Consider the following 17,184-nt stretch of genomic DNA (forward strand, 5'->3'; position numbering starts at 1 on the left):
GCATTTTTCTTAAAAGTGTGTTGTGCTATGTTATTAAGCAAGTTGTTATTATGGACAAAAGGGACCCACAAATGATCACTCGTAATTGCTAGAATGACTGACAGGGATTGTTGTACCGTAAAGAAGTATGTTGGCGATTCATAAAGGTCAAACAACCTAAATTACCCTTCATTAAGTGAGTGAAAAAAGCTTTTAGCTGATAGCAGAGAGAGATCTGAAGGAGCTGGAGCCTGATGCATATAAGATTCAACAAGGTGCAGGAAATGTGTAAAGCCAGATATTTGACATCAGACAGCCACAAAGTGTAAATCTTGAAGGTGGATTTCCAAACTGTACCGCTCACTACGGCGTGCCGGTCAGGCCCTGTTTACTGGAGCAATCGTTTGGTCGGTAACCTAACACCCCGTCCTCTCAGACTGAGATGCCGGTAACATGACGATGGCGTGATGTTTTGGGCTGCGGTAATTGGCGGTCAGCTGGCTGATCCTGAACATGTTTCCTAAAGGGGAAAACTTGACTGCAAATGCTTATGTTGAATTTCTGAAGGACAGCATCACGCCACGACACAAACGTGAGCCTCTGACGTTAAAAGGAAAGATGATCTTCACACCCAGAACATTTTGTGCTGCCAACAAGATGGACAAGTGCTTGAAGGTAGTGTGCTTCAGAAATGGCTGTCTGAAGGCGCCAGCTTACTTTGCCTGCTTCAAGTCCCAGTGAGCATCAGCAGGCTATACGTTTGTGCTTCTGAATGTCTGCTTCCTTCAAAGGATGAATCATAGGATTCTGTTTCAACTCCATCACTTGGAAATTCAGAAGCTAAACCAAGACTACCACTGTTCATATCAAACCATGGGAATTGTATTAGTAAATGGACCCTTTTAACATAGGAATCAGCACAACGCATTTCTTATTCATGAAAATATTGCGTTCATTGTTCTTTTATAGATTGTGATTATAAGACTAACACCCTGGAAAAAATACATATTTAACTGAATCATGGATCTCTGTCATAGATATCTGACCTCTTGTACAGGAATAATGCAAATGTGGCACAGTTTTCACAAATTTTCTGAGAGTTCAGAAAATTAGGGTTTTGCATAATGTCTTGACATGCGCTATGTGGAAAGTGTGACCCAGCCTTTCTCTCCAGGTTGGGAGTCATACAATCCCTCTCTTGGCCTTTTTCCCCTCTCTCGGTATATAACCCTCCTGTATATTTGGGATTTTCCCATCGGGCTCTTCCACGCCTCCCGGGGGTGGGGGGTGGCGGTACAGGGCGACGGGCCGTGCTGGAAGGGCATTAGGATGGGGACACGACTCCCTCTCTTTCTCTTTCCTTCCTCTGAATGGCTGCCTCTGTCTGATTCTCACCATGGCCCCCGGTGTCATCTTCGAGCTGCTCTTCAGCACTGCCTCTCTTTTGGCTCTGTATTTGTCTTATGCATGGTATGGTATATGAGGGATTCAATCATCTGTTTATATCTCTTCCCCCCCCCCCCCCACCTTTTTTTTTTTTTTTTTTTTTTTTTTTTTTTTTTTTGTGGTCACGTATACAGTTGATGCATCGTTGGCCTTTGTTAAACGAGGCGTGGTCTGATTGGACGAAGCATGCTCCATTGTGGGTCTCCGTGGCGACCGTTAATTGCCACTCAAGAAGACCCACAGACATGGCACCTTTTTGCCCTCTCTGCTTTCTGTGAACAAGAAAAAGAAATAACATCCCTAGTTTGGTGTTTGGAGTGCCCTGCCAGTGTCTGTCTGTGTGTGTGGGGGGGGGGGGGGGTGCTGTTTGGGTGCTTTCTCTGTGTGTGACTGCTACTTTTCCTTTTTCTCTGGGTTCTAATGGGGCTGGAGTGCTTTTGACTGCAGGAGCTTGAGTGGAGACTGACGTGTGTGTGTGTGTGTGTGTGTGTGTGTGCGCACTATACGCTAAAGAATTTCTGGAGATTATGGCTTTCTGCTGTGACTTCTTTTTGCAAAATGGAGAAATAAAAAGCCATTCTCTCTGCTGCCACAGCTCCACAAAATATTCTTCTTTTGAGACCCACACACATCAATTTCATTACTATACTGTGGTTTGTTTGTAGATGGTGTACGTGTTCCAGGCCACTCCCTATTGGCTGATTTTTAGACACGACATAGCAGGGGTCACACTGACACTGCCGGCAGGTAATCATTGGTCTCGGGGCACGCAGTTGACCACTGTGCAGCATGGCGTGTCTCGTGCTCAAAACTCGCCGCCCAAGAATCCACTCATGGTTTGAGATTGCCGCCTTGTGACCGCGCAGTAATTGGGCTCGCTAATGCTCGCTCAGTTCTGCTTCTTCAAATCGGCAGCCACGACAAGAACGATGGATAACGGCACGTCACTGTCGGGGCAATGAGGAGGATGTCGGGCTCCACTGCTGAGCGTGCTCGAGCAGACCAGGGGAGGCAGCTGCTGCGCTAATGAGGGTGCTTCGTCCTCCTCGGCCCAGTTTAGGTTCCGGTCCAGAGCGTCAAAGGAGTAGCGCTCGCTGTGTTCTCAATTACGTGGCCACTGCTATTTGCAAAGCATGCTTTATATGTTGTAAATTGTTCAGTAAAGCCCTTTTCTGTTGTATTTGCTGCCTTTTTGTTCTCTCCTCTTCTGGTGTTGTTTCATAAGAACGTCTCAAAGTTCACTCGAGGCCGACACAAAAGGAGCATAAAGAGGCCTGGCAGAGTGTTCCCACTGCTACAGGGCAGCTAACCTTGATGGGCTCCTTCCCATTGATATGAGAGTTCCTTCTGAGCTTGGCGTTCATGCTCTCATTGGTCAACCGTGTGTGCCTTCAGGTGAACTCTGGCAGCAAAGCGGAGAAGGCCTGCCTACAGCCAGGTGACATCATCCTGGAAATAAACGGAGAGAACACGGCCGACATGCTAAACGTGGAAGCGCAGAACAAAATCAAGAGCTCCAATACGCATGTGAAGCTGCTGGTGGAGAGGTGACACACACACACACACACACACACACACACGCGCATGCGCGTGCAAGCAACCAAGAGCCACACCACACTGGAAACATGTACATACTAACAAAAAAGTTTCCAGACAGAGATTTGTTTCTTAATATAAAGGAATCCAGTGATGTTATTAATGAATGTGTAGTCAGGTCATGCCCACACATCAGTGTAAATCACAGTGACTGTGATTCAGCTTTAGACTCTGGAGTATGCTGTGCTGGATAGGTGAGCATACACTAAAGTTTTCCTTGTAATAACAGGTAGCTGTTTGCACAAAGTCTGGGGTACTTATCTGTCTCACTTTACACGTCTCTGGCTGCTTTCTGTCTGCACCTGGCAGAGGCTGCATTATGTCATTCAGTCTCTCTCGTGCTCTCTCTCTCTCTCTCTCTCTCCCCATATCTCTCTCTCTCTCTCTCCCCATATCTCTCTTCCCCTGTCTAGTGCTCTCTCCCTCTTGTTCTCTCCTTCTCTTTCTACCAGCCTCACAATTGCGTCTCCTCCCAGCTGGTCTGTCTCCTTGTTCTTTTTGTTTTGACTCTGTGCACTGAACTTCTAAGTGTTTGCCAGGGCCCAGGGAGCAGATTCTGTTTCTCTGCCCACACCACTGTGTCTGTGTGGGTCACTTTTCCTTCCTTTTGACAGCACATTTGAGACGTTCTCTATAAAGGAACAGAGTATGGTCCTTTTTTTTTTTTTTTGTAAGCTTTTGTCCCCTTTTGTATGCTTAATTTTTGCCTGGGACTCCAGGCCGTTTGTACGTTTGCCCCCGTCTCGCACACTGCGCTTCCTCCAGTGGGTCAGGCAGTCGAGCGCATCCCCTTCAGCCAAACAGGACTGTTTAGCCCCCACCATGCTTGGTTGAAAACCCAGCCCGCTCGACCGGGTGACTGTACCTGGGGATGGGGGTGGGGGTTGGGGTAGGGTGAGCAGAGGTCGACCCCTATCCCGCTAGCCCGCTGCTGCGCCGCCCAGGAATGGGAACAATCGCACGCTCTGAACTGCTGGCCTCTGGAGTTCTTTGTTGACAATTTTTAAGAGCCTTTCCTTTGCTTTGCTTGTTTTCCTTTTTGACAATGAACTTGTACGTGCAGTGCACACTGGCATTTCTCCTTGCATTCCATTGAATGCACATTCTCTTTCTCTCTCACTCACTCACTCACTCACACACATACATATACACACACACACACTCTCTTTTCAGACGTATTCACTTTTGCGCCTGTATGAAAACACACACCTATTCTTTAGAGTTGGGCGAGCACATTGAGTCATTTGAAAAGCGTGCACACACACACACACACGTGTGCACACAAACAAATACAAATCCCCCCCCAAAAAAACTGCAGACATGCCCCCTCCATCTCTGCAAGTGTCTGTGAATTTTTCCCTGCTGACTTCATGTCTCTGTCCAGTGGAGAAACAACACTGGGTGGACAATTGCACTGTGTGTGTGTGTGTGTGTGTGTGTGTGTGTGTCTTTCTGGCATACTGTTTGCCAACACCGCCATCTCAGTAGCCCCCACCTGTACTTCCCTACATTATTAAAGGAAGAGGGTGTGTTATTGTTCAAGTACCATCTCTTTCTTTAGGCAGAGGATTATGTAATCATGACTTTCTCCTACAGGTGAATCGTGATTTTAATAACAGACCAAGGGCAATATATCGCTAGGAAATGTGAATGAATAAATCTGCTGTTTTGAATTGGATTTACAAATTCATAATTACCTAAACGGGTGGTATGTACTGTAGAACTGTTTTAATGCCTTTTGAATTTTATTCTTTTGCCGGTAACTTTACAACACCCAGTTGTGTTTTTGACCTTCACCCCCATACTTCTGGCATTTATGCTGTGGCCTGTGCTTTTTGTTGGTATTTTTGTTTCAGCCTACACAAAGACTTCCTGTCACCTCAGATGCCCTTGTGTGGAAGGCCAAGGGCCTTCAACTGAGGACTTTATTGCTGTAGTATTTTAATTCCCGGCAAGCTGTGCTGACTAGAGGAATGAAGCAAACCGCATAGAGCTACTTATATTTGTCTCCATTTTGAATGGTTGGCCGATGGATGACCGTCCTTCTAATAAAAATATCCTACAACGTTAAAAGGGGTGCAGTCCCACCTGTGCCAACAGCTGGATTGCATCGCAAGCACCATCTCTAAAGGGTCAGATCAACCGTGATTGGTCAGTCAGCCCTGCGGGGACGGGCAGCAGTGGAGCATGTCCGTAGAAGCAGCTGCTTTTGAACTTGCCCCTTTGATGTTGCACTGCCTTGCGCTGGCTTTTACGCTTGCATTTTCTCTCTCTCGCGCGCGCTCTCTTTCTCTCACTCTTTCTTTTTCTTTCTTTCTAAAACCTCCGTACTTTGCGCCCCTTCACTCTTTTTATGTGAGAGAGGCAGGCACGATGGGACCGTTGAACTTCCCACAGCATATTTACACGCTCGCCATCGCTACATATGCTCTCCATGCCGAGAGAAAAGGTTTTCTGCATACATGAATGACCTAGAGCAAGGGTATTCAAATCTGTCCGTTTTCCGCCTTCGCTCTATCTAGGGGAAAAAAACAAATCCGGATTTGAGGTCCGGATTCAAGTACCTCCCACCTAGAGCATTAGGAATATCAGAGCTCAGAGTTCACAGGCAGATTTCTTGCGGCCTTTCTGTCTGTCCCTTTTGTTAGTCACCTTTGTAGATGAATGTGGATTAGGAACATCTGGAGGTAAAGCGCCACTCTACTCCCCGTTACTGTGCGAAAAACACTGATGATGGCTGAGAATACAATCGCTAGTGTTTTACTGTTTGGATACTTAATCCTCTGTTGTCCCAGCTGCCTCAGAGCCACCCGTCTGACCCCCACCTCCCCCCTTGGAGGGGTGATGTCACATTTTAGTGGAGGCGGAGGTGATTATTGATGAGCGTAGACTACAGTGATTGAGAGGGCAGCTGGACTCTGACATCTGTGACCTGTCTAATGCTACTACATCTACTTTGGAAGTGTGCGTCTTTATTAAAAAAAAAAAAAAAAAAAAAAAAAAAAGTTTAAATTATTATTTTTTTTGTGTTCTTTCATAATAGCACCTTATGTAGTGTTATACCCTCCAAAGAAATCTGTGAACTTTCTTACTCTTCTAAACTTCTGAATTGCTTTGGACCCATTAATTACATTTATGGCAAAACGTAAAACCTAAAAAATAAATGTGCATCACTGATCTAGGACATACTTCACGTTATACTTCAAGAAAATGTATCAAATGAAAGACTTGCCCATGTTTTCACCTATTTATTGCAATCTAAACTGGTGTGGTATGTACGGGACTCTGAGCAGACATGGGCGTTGTCAGCAGCAAGACGTTTCCTATTTGTTGCGATTCGCCCCACACACTTTCAGTATGTTGCCGCTCATCTTTAAGCGGAGACGTTCCGTCAAAGTTTGTCTGCCTTTCCCCCGACTTGGCAAAGCTGTTTGCACTGACTCAGCGGCCTGACGCCTTACTGGCCCTTTTACCCCACCGGTCACTCTGCCTGTGCCCACCCGGGCACATGGTGTCCATTTCCATGTTGTCCTGCACTAAATCACTGCAGAGCCAGTCAAGGGGGGAACCCCCCCCCCAAAAAAAAAAAAACCATACTCTTAACTGGCTGAAGATCTGTCAAGAAATGCTGTGGTCTGCAGCTGCTTCTCATACTGGAGCATCCCATCTCTTCCCTCTGTGTTGTTGATGATTCATCCATTTTGGAAGGGCTAGAGTTCAAAGGTCAGAACTCCAAAGGGTAAGGAAGTTTGGAGTTTGCTTAGACTGACTTTTCTACATGGATCTTGGAGTCGCAGTACCCTGCATTCCTTCATGCCGGTCAGTCTGCCAGAACATGTCCAGTTAGGTTCCTGCTGGTTTCCGTTCTTCAACCTGTAAATCGTTCGTTTGTGTGTGTGCGTGCAGACGCGGGCACGTGCACATTCGCGTAGCTTAAATTTCTATTGGAAGCTCTTGGAAGGCATGTGTTTCAAAGGCAAGCATCATCAGTCTTATGCTAATAGGGCCTGTCTATATGGCAAGTAAGATCTGCTTATTAACATCAACGGTCCAACGTTGATGTTAATAAGCAGATGTTCCTTGCCATATTTCGACACAACCCTGCACCTGTGCATTGCTGTTTCTCTAGGGATACTGCTGAAGCTTTTACTGGCAGGAGAGCCTGGTCTCTGACCCAAATATAGCGTGTTTGTTAGGAACGGGGCAAGGTTGCCCTCTGCTTCTGTAGCTCGAGATGCTGTTTGTTACTGTTTGCAGTTAGGCTCCAGCATCCGCACACCCATTGTTCCAGCCATTATCGGAAATAGCCTCAGGTATGACTGCCTGGTGGAGAGGAAGCGAAGGAGAGCAAGAGTGCATTTGATTACAGGAGAGCAGTGCAGTGAAACTCCAAGTGAGCAGGTGAAGGGGAGGATGGAGACGAAGCCTGAGTTAGCTCAAGTTAGCAGGACTCTCGCCATAACAGGTCGCGGTGCTAGAAGGCTCTTTTTTTTTTTTTTTTTTTTTTTTTTTTTTTTTTTTTTTTTTAAACTTAAAAAGTAGTATTTTTAAATACTGCTTTCCTTGTTCTTACTGTGCACACTCTCTCACTTTGTGTCACTCTGCTGAATGGATACTTGTGGTTCCCTGCAAGTCCTCTGGACGCCGAGCATTGCCCCTGAATTAGGCCCTTGTGCAGTGTTCCTTACCCATGAAACTAACAAGGCCTGTCTTGTCCCCCATAAGTGCAGTGATTTTAATTTGAAGACAAATAAACATTTGTCAAAATGCACTGAGGGATTAGAGAAGCCTGTGTTGTCTTTTTCCCACGTGTAACTTAATTGACTTTTCAGTTTGTCAACCTTTTCCACGCGTCAATAACATGGAGTTTTCCACAGGTTGTTTGCAGCCGAGGGGTCAAAGGGAGCCATTTCCACCCCTCCCCATCCCTGAATAAAGACTTTACTGAAAGTCTGTGAAGCATATACTCTTGGCTCCTGTGGCCAGCAAGTGTCTAGATAGTGAGGGTGTCATGTCCATCTCATTAGGTGGCATGAGTCTATACATAAGTACCCTCATGAGAGACCATGCTAGGCAGGAACGTTCATCTTGTGCAATGCCGGTGGTCATCCCTTAAGTTACCTGACGGCTCATGCCCCATCTTTCTCACTACAGGCCGGCCACACCCAGTCCTGGACAAACCAATGGGATAAATCCCACGGAGCAACTCATGGGCCGTTTCCAGGTAAGCATCCAGTGGGATCGGGTGATCACCACCTTTATGGCTACAACAAACTCTAAACCCAGGAAATGGAAAGTTCTTTTTGTGGAGCCCTTTTTGAAGGTTCATGTGACCAAAACGCATTCAACTGTAATGAACTATTTTGCTCAGACCCTCTGCTTAAGTCATCTGAATGTTGCTGGCTGGTGACGAGCTGTCCCATCGCCTGTACCTTAAGTGAAACATGTTCTTGGCTGGTTTAGACTGCCTGTCTGTTTTATTTGTAACTCCTCACTGGGCCTCCCACTCAGCTATGGGGCCAGCTCAGAACAGCCATAGCGACTCTAAAATCATCCAGGCAACATCCACTGCCTTGGAGAAGATCAGTCTCTGCATTTGCCATGTCTGGGGTTTACATGATCTTGAGCCTTATTTATTGTGCATTTGACAATTTTAATTAAACCCAGAGAGGTATGAATCGACCAGTAGCCGTAACTGTGTGACACTGCATTTAGCTGACGCTTTTATCCAAAGCGACATACAATTCTGACTGAACACAACTCGAGCAATTAAGGGTTAAGGGCTTTGCTCAGGGGCCCAACAGTGGCAGCTTGGCAGTGGTGGAGCTTGAACTGACAACCTTCTGATTACAAGTCAAGTACCTTAACCACTGAGCTAACATTGTGACCACCCTGTATTGTACACAGCTATGACCAAATTTCGCAACAAGACTGTTCTTGTGTAAAGACAAATAGTACTTGGTTCTTTCCTTCGATCCACAGAGCTCAAGAGAATATCTGCATCCCATTAAGCAAACAAGACAAATGTCTGTCTGCTTAGCTGCAATTTATAGATTGTCAGGATGAGCTGAACTTACATGGTATGAATTTCCCTTTTTGGGGGCTTTGTGTCTGTAGCTTTACATGCCCAGGGCAGTGACACATGTGGTAGGAACCTGAGAATATCATAAATCAGACCCAGTTCCTGGCCTTTATCTTCCACAGGGGCTGCCTATGGCTCTTTGAGGTAACAGGAGCACTGTGAAGCCCGAGGGTGAAAATTAAGAGTGAGGTAGACGAGACTGTCTGTCTGTTATCGGACTCCTTAGTTTGTGAATTTGTGTATAGAAGTTCTGGCACAGTGTGCAGGGTTTGAACCTGCTTGTCCTGGTTGGCGAGAACTTGACGAGGAGCAACGCAAGCTAGAGTTCTCAGTTTTTACAGATGAACGTCTTGTACTGGGCATCTTATTTAAGTAACAGTTGCATCTGAATTGCCGACAACGAAACCCTTTGCAGTTAACAAAGACTCAGACAGGTTGATGGGTGGTGGTGTTTTCCTTCTGGTGCTGTAGGAGGCCGTCCAGGTGAGTCGGGATGAGAACCAGAACTACAGGGACTACTCCATCTCCAGTCCAGCGTCCCTCTCTCCTGGCCCCTACTCCTCAGAGGGTGACAGGATCACTGCCACAAGCAGCAAGAGGTAGAACCCTACCACACTACTGTACTGCTCACTTGAGGAATGATGTAACTCATGTAATTAAGCAAGCTGACATATTTCTAGCTCTGTATACATTCACACTAACTGGCATATTTTTGGACTGAGCCACAAAACACTAGGGCTTCAGATTGAACCTTGTGGGACTTCAGAGTAAGTGTGTGTGTGTGTGTGTGTGTGTGTGTGTTTTAAACCCCATATTTCTTCCAACTTTAGTCATTATGCCATTTCCCACCCACTGACAAGCTAGCTAGCTCTCCCCTGTCATATGACAACTACCAACCGGGGAGGATGCAGGTGCGCTTAGCTCCTCTGAAACATGAGAAGCCAAGTACCACTTTGAGCTGCTGCCCAAGCGCCGAGACGGGGCAGCTGAACACACTCGGAAAGCGCTAAACGCCCTCATCAGCAAGCATGAGGCTCAAGCCAGTGACCCCACGATTGTGGGGTGAATGCTTTTATGTTGAGTCACTTGGGAGTCCAAGTTTTAGTTTAGTTCAGTCTACCAATAAATTCAGGTAATGTCTAATGCAGCTGCTATGAAACCAGTTTAGACAAAAGGTCCTGTAATTGGTTATAATTAACAGTTACCAAACAGAGTGTACCAATATTTTTAAATATTCACGTCAAATATCTTGCAATATAGCACGCCTCCGTGAACTGAGGCATTTTTCTCAGAAGTCTAAAGAAATTCTATGCATCCAAGCATCTCAGATTTCATACGTTTTGACACTTCCATGTTAAATGCTACAGAGTCAATGGCGGCCCAGCAAACCAGGCCTGTTTTGTTGTCTTTTTGTTTCTTATTAGTGTCTGTCTCCAGCAACTGTGTCCGTTGCATAGACTGAACGCCCCGATTGCTTCACCCCCAGCTACTTCAGTTTTCTATTTTTTACTTTGTTTTTCTCATCTGTTCAGTCAACAGAAGCCAAACACGTCTTGGTCAAATATGCTACCAATATGTCTGTGACTGATGCTTTATTACTATAATTATATTACTGCGATTACTGCAACAAGTACTCAGCTGTATAAATAGATAGCATATTTCAATAACAGGGCGGCCTATGCTAAGAAAATATCCTTCTCATATTTCAAGCCCATTTGGCAGATGAGGGACCAAAGACCCAAAATATACCTGAGCCTCTGTCAGGATGAGGAAATGCATGTGTACAATGGCAGGCCTTAAAGTTTGCTCGCGTCAGACGGGTAAAGATAAAACTATACGTTTGATACAAGCCATAAAACAGGAGTTGCACATTTGAAGCAGTGAAGCAATTTGGTGAACAGGATCAGACTTGGTGTGACGTTTGCTTCATTTAGAGTTTAGAGAACACAGGAGTGTTCAAAGATATCAGATCCCAGAAAGACACGGCATGTGGACCTTATTCCTGCCTCCTGCTCATAGAATGGCAGAGAAGGGGTGTGAACGGAGCTGTGAGGAGCATTGTTTCTAGAAGAATCTTTAGAAGTGAATCTGAAGATGATGGGTCAGAATTAACATGCTGTTTCACAGCAGATGACTCATTCACTTGTAATTCCTCCCTCTTTCACACACCCTCTCACAAGTGTGCAGGCACACACACCCACAGCACTCTTCACCTGTTCTCGATTGGTCAGCACTGTAGTGACTGGACTCCTTCCGAGAGGCACGTTCCCAGCATCAATCTTTGATGGTGGTCTTATGAGATTCACTGGGGCATAAAGACCAAGTGAATAAATTATGGATTTCTATAGCTATACATGAACTTGCCATAAGCAACAGCCATGCTATAAGAACTGTGTTTCAGTCCTTTTCCCCCAGATGCTGTTCACTGCAATGGAAAGGGGCAAAAAGCAGTTTTAATTCTGAGTAGAATATTCCAGACCCACCATGTCTGAGCTGTAAAATTATCAAATCAAATAGCTGGTGCATTCACTAGTGTCAGTAATATGAAAACCTTTTTTTTTTTCTTTTTTCCATGCTGAGGTTTCAGCCTTTTCCTTCTCTTGTTCTTGTGTTTACATCTCTTCCCCCCCCCCCCCCCCCCCCCCAATTCCTGCTTGCCTGAATAAATGAAAAATCGATCCAAAATTTATAGCTGTGGTTTGTGCAGTACCACCCCATTTCACATCATCTCTATGGAACTTCATCCTCTACGATGGGGAATGAGTAGTGACCGCTAAACAGCGGCTTGACATACCGTTAAACTACTTTAAAACTGCAGTTCTTCTCTCTTTTAGCCTGCAGTTCCGCTCCTGGTCTCCAGAGGAGAAAGCGCCCAATCGCAGGCTCTCCAGACCCCTCTCTCAGGTAAGAACCCTTCATCAGCCACTTCAAGTCTAGAGAGTTCTAGGTAGCAATATGTCCTCTAACTGCTGCAGACTTGAGCGAAACCAAGGCACCTTTTTGTCTTTTGAGGTCATCCCTACACAGAAATGTTAGACACATTCCCATCGGCCCTGAAAGTTCAGATCACTCAAGAAATGAAACCAGTCAGACTGTCTTGCCCCCTTTCCAATTCGGATTCCACCAGACCTTGAATACCGTGAAGGCAGAGATTCTAAAGGTTAATAACTCTTCACTCGTTATGCCCACCTGTTCCAGAGTTTTAATGTTCGTTTGAATGTTTCCCTAGTGGGTCCAGGGGTGTGTACATGTCGGACTGGTTGGTTCATTTAGCTGCTGTTTGTCCACAGCATAAAATGGAAACAATTCCGATGATCAGTCTGAGGAAGTGGGCTGAGTGCTGAGGAGAAATGACCTTAGACCTTTCTGTAGTGCCTTTCTTCAGATCCATTCTTGACTACATCCAGTCAAATTGAACAAGGCTAACCAGCTAACATGATGTGCTCATATAATTTCCTTTCTCAACAATAGAGGAAGAGATCTGATAAGTTGGAGGGAGAGCCTGAGAGACTTGGGAGTGTACCACATAAGCTAATACAGAGTGTGTTATTTTGTGGGAAAGTTCAGTTCCAGATATGTAAGCTATGTTGCACTCACCCAACTCCCACAGAAATCTTTTGAAGACAGCTGACGGAAGTGGGAAAAAAAATCCAGTGACCTTTAGATAGCTGATAACATTCCAGTCATTTTCTAAGTGTTCTGGACATTGGATAAACATACACTGGGTGACGCATCTTATTAACCTCCGTAACATCACCAGGATCAGCCAGGCCCTTTCTGCAATTGGTCATGAGAGGGCACAAGACCACTCATCTTGGTCAAAGATCGCCATGGTAACAGTTTTCAGCTAATCTTTGAAATTAGGGTTTGATACTCTATAAGATAAGATAACACTTTATTGATCCTGAAGGAAACTGCAGTGTCACAGTACTGTACATGTTGCACAAGAGAAGATGTACATTAAATCAGAATAAATAGGGCAGGGTTGTAGAAGTGAGTTCCAGAAGTACAAAAGTGCACTATGGATACAGAACAATAAACCTTTAATATAATAAGAGTTATCAGGATCTATATGCACATATCAGTTATGTTCATGACATGCATGAGAAGCCTTGGAAGGTATTGCACTAAGAAACACATTAAGTGATGAAAAATGACAGCATGAGTGAGGAAATATACATAATCAATAAACATAAATAACTACGCACATGACATAAACAAGAGCATCATAAGTAATTATTGCTCTAATAGAGTAAAGTGTTAACAGTAGGAGCCAGTGACAGAATTGGTCAGTCTAGAGAGTAGAAATAATAACTTTAGGAGCAGGTCATCTAAAAATAATGGTGTGCATGAGTGTGCCATAATATTATTAATAATAGTATGAACTGGACATGTAAGATTGGTGTAGCTCAGCACAGTTCATTAGTGTCCCTGCAGTGAGGAGACTCGCAGTAGCGTCTTACTGCAGTGGGGAGAAAAGGTCTCACCTGACGCTCCTTAGCATAGCGCAGCTGTATCAGTCTTCTGAACGGGCTTCCTTGCTTGTCCACTATATGATGTCACTGGCAGTAGAGATGTGCCTTTTTAGTGATGCTCAGGTAAAGTGATGGGACTTGGCAAGGAGAGGGTCGTGTTTCACCCATGTAGACGCGTACAGAGGAATATCATCCATCTGGCCTCAGTTGTGCGTGTGTGTGCGCGCGTGTCTGTCTCTCTCTCATGCGCACACACAGAGAGGTTTTGTGTGTGTGTGTGTGTGTGTGTGTGTGCGTGTAAACCCAAATGTTGGGTTTAATACCATCTCTTAAGTCACAGGACCAGTCATACTAGAGAAGATGTGTATTTTTGCCAGTGCTTTGTGGAAGCAGTTTCTCATCTCGATTTAAGTCTCGATATGGAATCTTTAGTTCATAACAACGCACCTATAACTCGGATGACATGGCAGTTCCCATGACTGCCAGTCTAGGCCTCTCACACCCATCAGTGGGCCCTCACGAAGCCAGCTAATCCGTGCTCCACGATCCCGACAGTATGTTACCTGCCCCAACTCAAAACCCACCCCATCAGCAAGTGACCAGAACATCTTTGCTGTTTTTCCTCTCACTCTTTACGACCCTTCCTTCCCCTTTTACAGTAACGTGTTCCTGGCCTGCAATGCTTCAGGTTGTCCCGACGCAGAGAGCTTTCAGATCCTATTTTACATGCAGCTTGTAAAATGGTGGACGGCGGTAAAAAAGCAGGAATCGGAGGCATGTATTGGCAGGTTTGGGGTCCCGGGGACATCCCTCTCTTGCGCGTGTTCGCTCTCTCTCTCTCCCCCCCAGCCAGCCCTCATTATCAGGTGAAGGAATGCAGAGTGGAGTGCGGGGGCGTGGGGTGGGCCGTCTGGGCCCGTTTGGGGGTCCGGGGAAGGGCAGAGGGGAAGAGGCTCTCCATGTGGCGCCTGAAAGCCCCATGAGGCTTGCCTTGATTCCCGCGCATACTTGGGACGATCCGCTCACCCTTTCTCCTCATTTTTCATCCCCGGGCTGGAATCCCTTCATTCTTTCTCGTGCTCTTTTTCTCCCTCTCTCGTTCTCTCTTGCTTTTTCTGGTTTTCCTCTCAACCCTTCAGGGAGCACTAGCATACTTGGGCTCTCAGTTTGCTCAGTGTCAAGAACTTGAAGGGCCCAAAAACTACCCTCTTGGGAGAGCTCAGAGTGGCTGGGGTGTGTGTGTGTGTGTGTGCGTGTGCGCGCAAGGGCACACGTTATACATGCTAGCCCATGATTGAGGGGACAAATTGGAAAAAGAATGCATGTTGTCACAAATTACACAAAACAATATTAGTACTGGCCATAGTAGTATTCTGACTGCATACATTAATAAATTGTTTATGTGGCAGCAGGCATTTCTGTATCCATTTCCTTCTTTTTAACTAGTATGGAGTTGTACAGTATAAAATGAAAGCTTTTTCTACTCTGCCTTCTCCTGCTTGTGGTTTGGCTGTACACTTTGCAAGGAAAGGAGTTCTTCCAGCTCCAGTACACGTCTTTGCGCGCGCGCGCACACAGTTCCCAGAGCTCCTCAGGTGCTGTGTGGCTTCCACTCGATGGACATGACGTGATGTTTGGCTAGGCCTTACCTGTTAGAGGAAGGCCACGTACATGCCCACACATGCACACGCACCCTCCCTGTACATCGGGGGCCCTGTTCGCTTTCACCGTTCTCTGTATAATGTGTATATAGTGTGAGACGCAGTGTTGAAGGATCAGGTAATGGGCCACGTTCTAGCGTTCTGGCTAAAAAGCTTTTCCATTTGCTCTTTAACCACAGCCGGGCTGGGGAAGTGGGGAAATCTCCATTTAAGAGCCTTTTACAGACTAGGAAGGAGAGAGCTAAAAAGCTAAAGAGGGTGTATCCATTAGTCGGGCATTGCAGGGTGTAGGGTGTCCTGAGAAAAGTGGTGTGTACAATAGGGGCTCTGATGCAAGGCATTCTGGGTGTGTGGTGTTGGCTTTCCCGTCTGCCGGAGAGGCACAGGCCGGGCCTTGTATACCAGGGCCTGGTGGAGATGAGTGGGGGAGGTGCCCCCCCTTTGGTTTAACCCTGCCACCACCACCACCACCCCCCCCCCTTTGGTTTAACCCTGCCTAGGCCCTCCTCTTCCTCTTCCTCCTCCTCTTCCTCCTCCTCTTCCCTTCAATGACCCAAAATCAGCAGACACACAAAGGTGGCCTTTGTGCCAGTGTGACCATTCCAACACACACACACACACACACACACACTCACACACACACACACCACACACCACACACACACACACACACAATCACTCTCCTTTCTCCCTCATCCCTTTTGTCTCCGTTTGCTTTTTATTAGTCTCATCCTCCCCTATCTCAGTGACTCACTTTTCTCTCTATGCTGCTCCCTGTTGGCTGTTAACTTACCCTGCGCGATTACTAAAGTACATCAAACCCTTGTCGCAGTGATTCATTCTGCACCCGACTAATTGCCAAATCTAAGCTGAACTCTTCCTGCCGTGGCATGGGCCGGCGCTGGAAAGAGTGCATGTGCGAGGCGCTGTCTGCCAGCCCGACTCATCCAGTGCAGCTCACTGAACGTCAGAGCACTTCTCACCCGTCCTCTGTCACCAACTATCCATCTGCTACTTCACTGCATGTCATTAAAGAGCACTTCAGGCACTGAGAGTTTCCAAGAATTCACAGATACGTTGCGATTTTCAAATGCTGGTTGGAAAAAAGTGGCACCTTTTTTGTTTTCTTGTTTCATTCCCCCCATCAAATACTCCGCATGCTGTTTTGGTCCGGATCCGATACAAGACCTTGTGTGTGTGTGTGAGAGACGACAACGACTCGTGTTTAAGTTGAAAGCTTAAACAGAGCTTTCTGTTAAATCTGCTTCCTCTGCTGGCTTGACCCACACAGACACAGGGGAGAGAGGTTGAGGGGGAGCTATGGAGCTGGTTCCATGAGCTTCGAGAGCAGCAACACTAGAGATTTTGTTGCGATTCTTCTCCGTTTCTTCCCGTCGTGGGCGGACATTGTTTCCCGTGGCTTCTTTTCATTTGAGCGTCTCCTGTAATTCATGTTCTTCTTGCCCTCAGCCTTTTGTGTGGGCACAACCTTTCTTCTTGGCACATTTTCTCGGTGCAGTTTCCAAAGCGCGGTACACACCTGCCGGAGCTCAGGCCCCGTGCCGGACCCCCGTGAACGTTGGCCAATCTGGAAGTGGCTCAGAAGGCCGTCGCCTTTCCCTCGGGGATTAAGGCACGTCACAGAACAGGTCAAAGTGAACCGTTTTTGTTTTGCAACATATTATAAAAACATGTAAGACACTGTAGAATGTCACACAACCGCATACATCAAGCAATTTCAAGGTGTCACTTAAATACAGTCTGCAAATGTTGTTGTGTTGTATCACACAGGAGGCCCGGTACCATCAGATGAAGTATGGATGACCTTAATGGAGCGTTAGTGTTTCTCTAGCCATAATGATAAATGCGTTTCTAAACATCTTGGTCGTCCCCTGTGGCATCCTTAAGTGCTGACCATGGGGTGGTAGATCCAGCTCCCCTATGC

At 46.2% G+C, this 17,184-nt stretch overlaps 1 protein-coding gene across 1 annotated transcript in view; it reads left to right on the top strand.

Moving 5' to 3' along the window:
* The window catches only part of pdlim2 (PDZ and LIM domain 2 (mystique)), a 43,073-nt gene that overhangs the window by 12,120 nt on the left and 13,769 nt on the right, over positions 1–17,184 (top strand). The window contains exons 3-6 of the mRNA XM_027025039.2: positions 2,821–2,972; positions 8,176–8,245; positions 9,575–9,702; positions 11,938–12,007. Of these exons, the coding sequence (XP_026880840.1) occupies positions 2,821–2,972; positions 8,176–8,245; positions 9,575–9,702; positions 11,938–12,007 (420 nt within the window). The remainder of the gene's footprint in view (positions 1–2,820; positions 2,973–8,175; positions 8,246–9,574; positions 9,703–11,937; positions 12,008–17,184) is intronic.

Source organism: Electrophorus electricus, chromosome 18 (assembly GCF_013358815.1).
Source record: "Electrophorus electricus isolate fEleEle1 chromosome 18, fEleEle1.pri, whole genome shotgun sequence".
NCBI classification, from domain to species: domain Eukaryota; kingdom Metazoa; phylum Chordata; class Actinopteri; order Gymnotiformes; family Gymnotidae; genus Electrophorus; species Electrophorus electricus.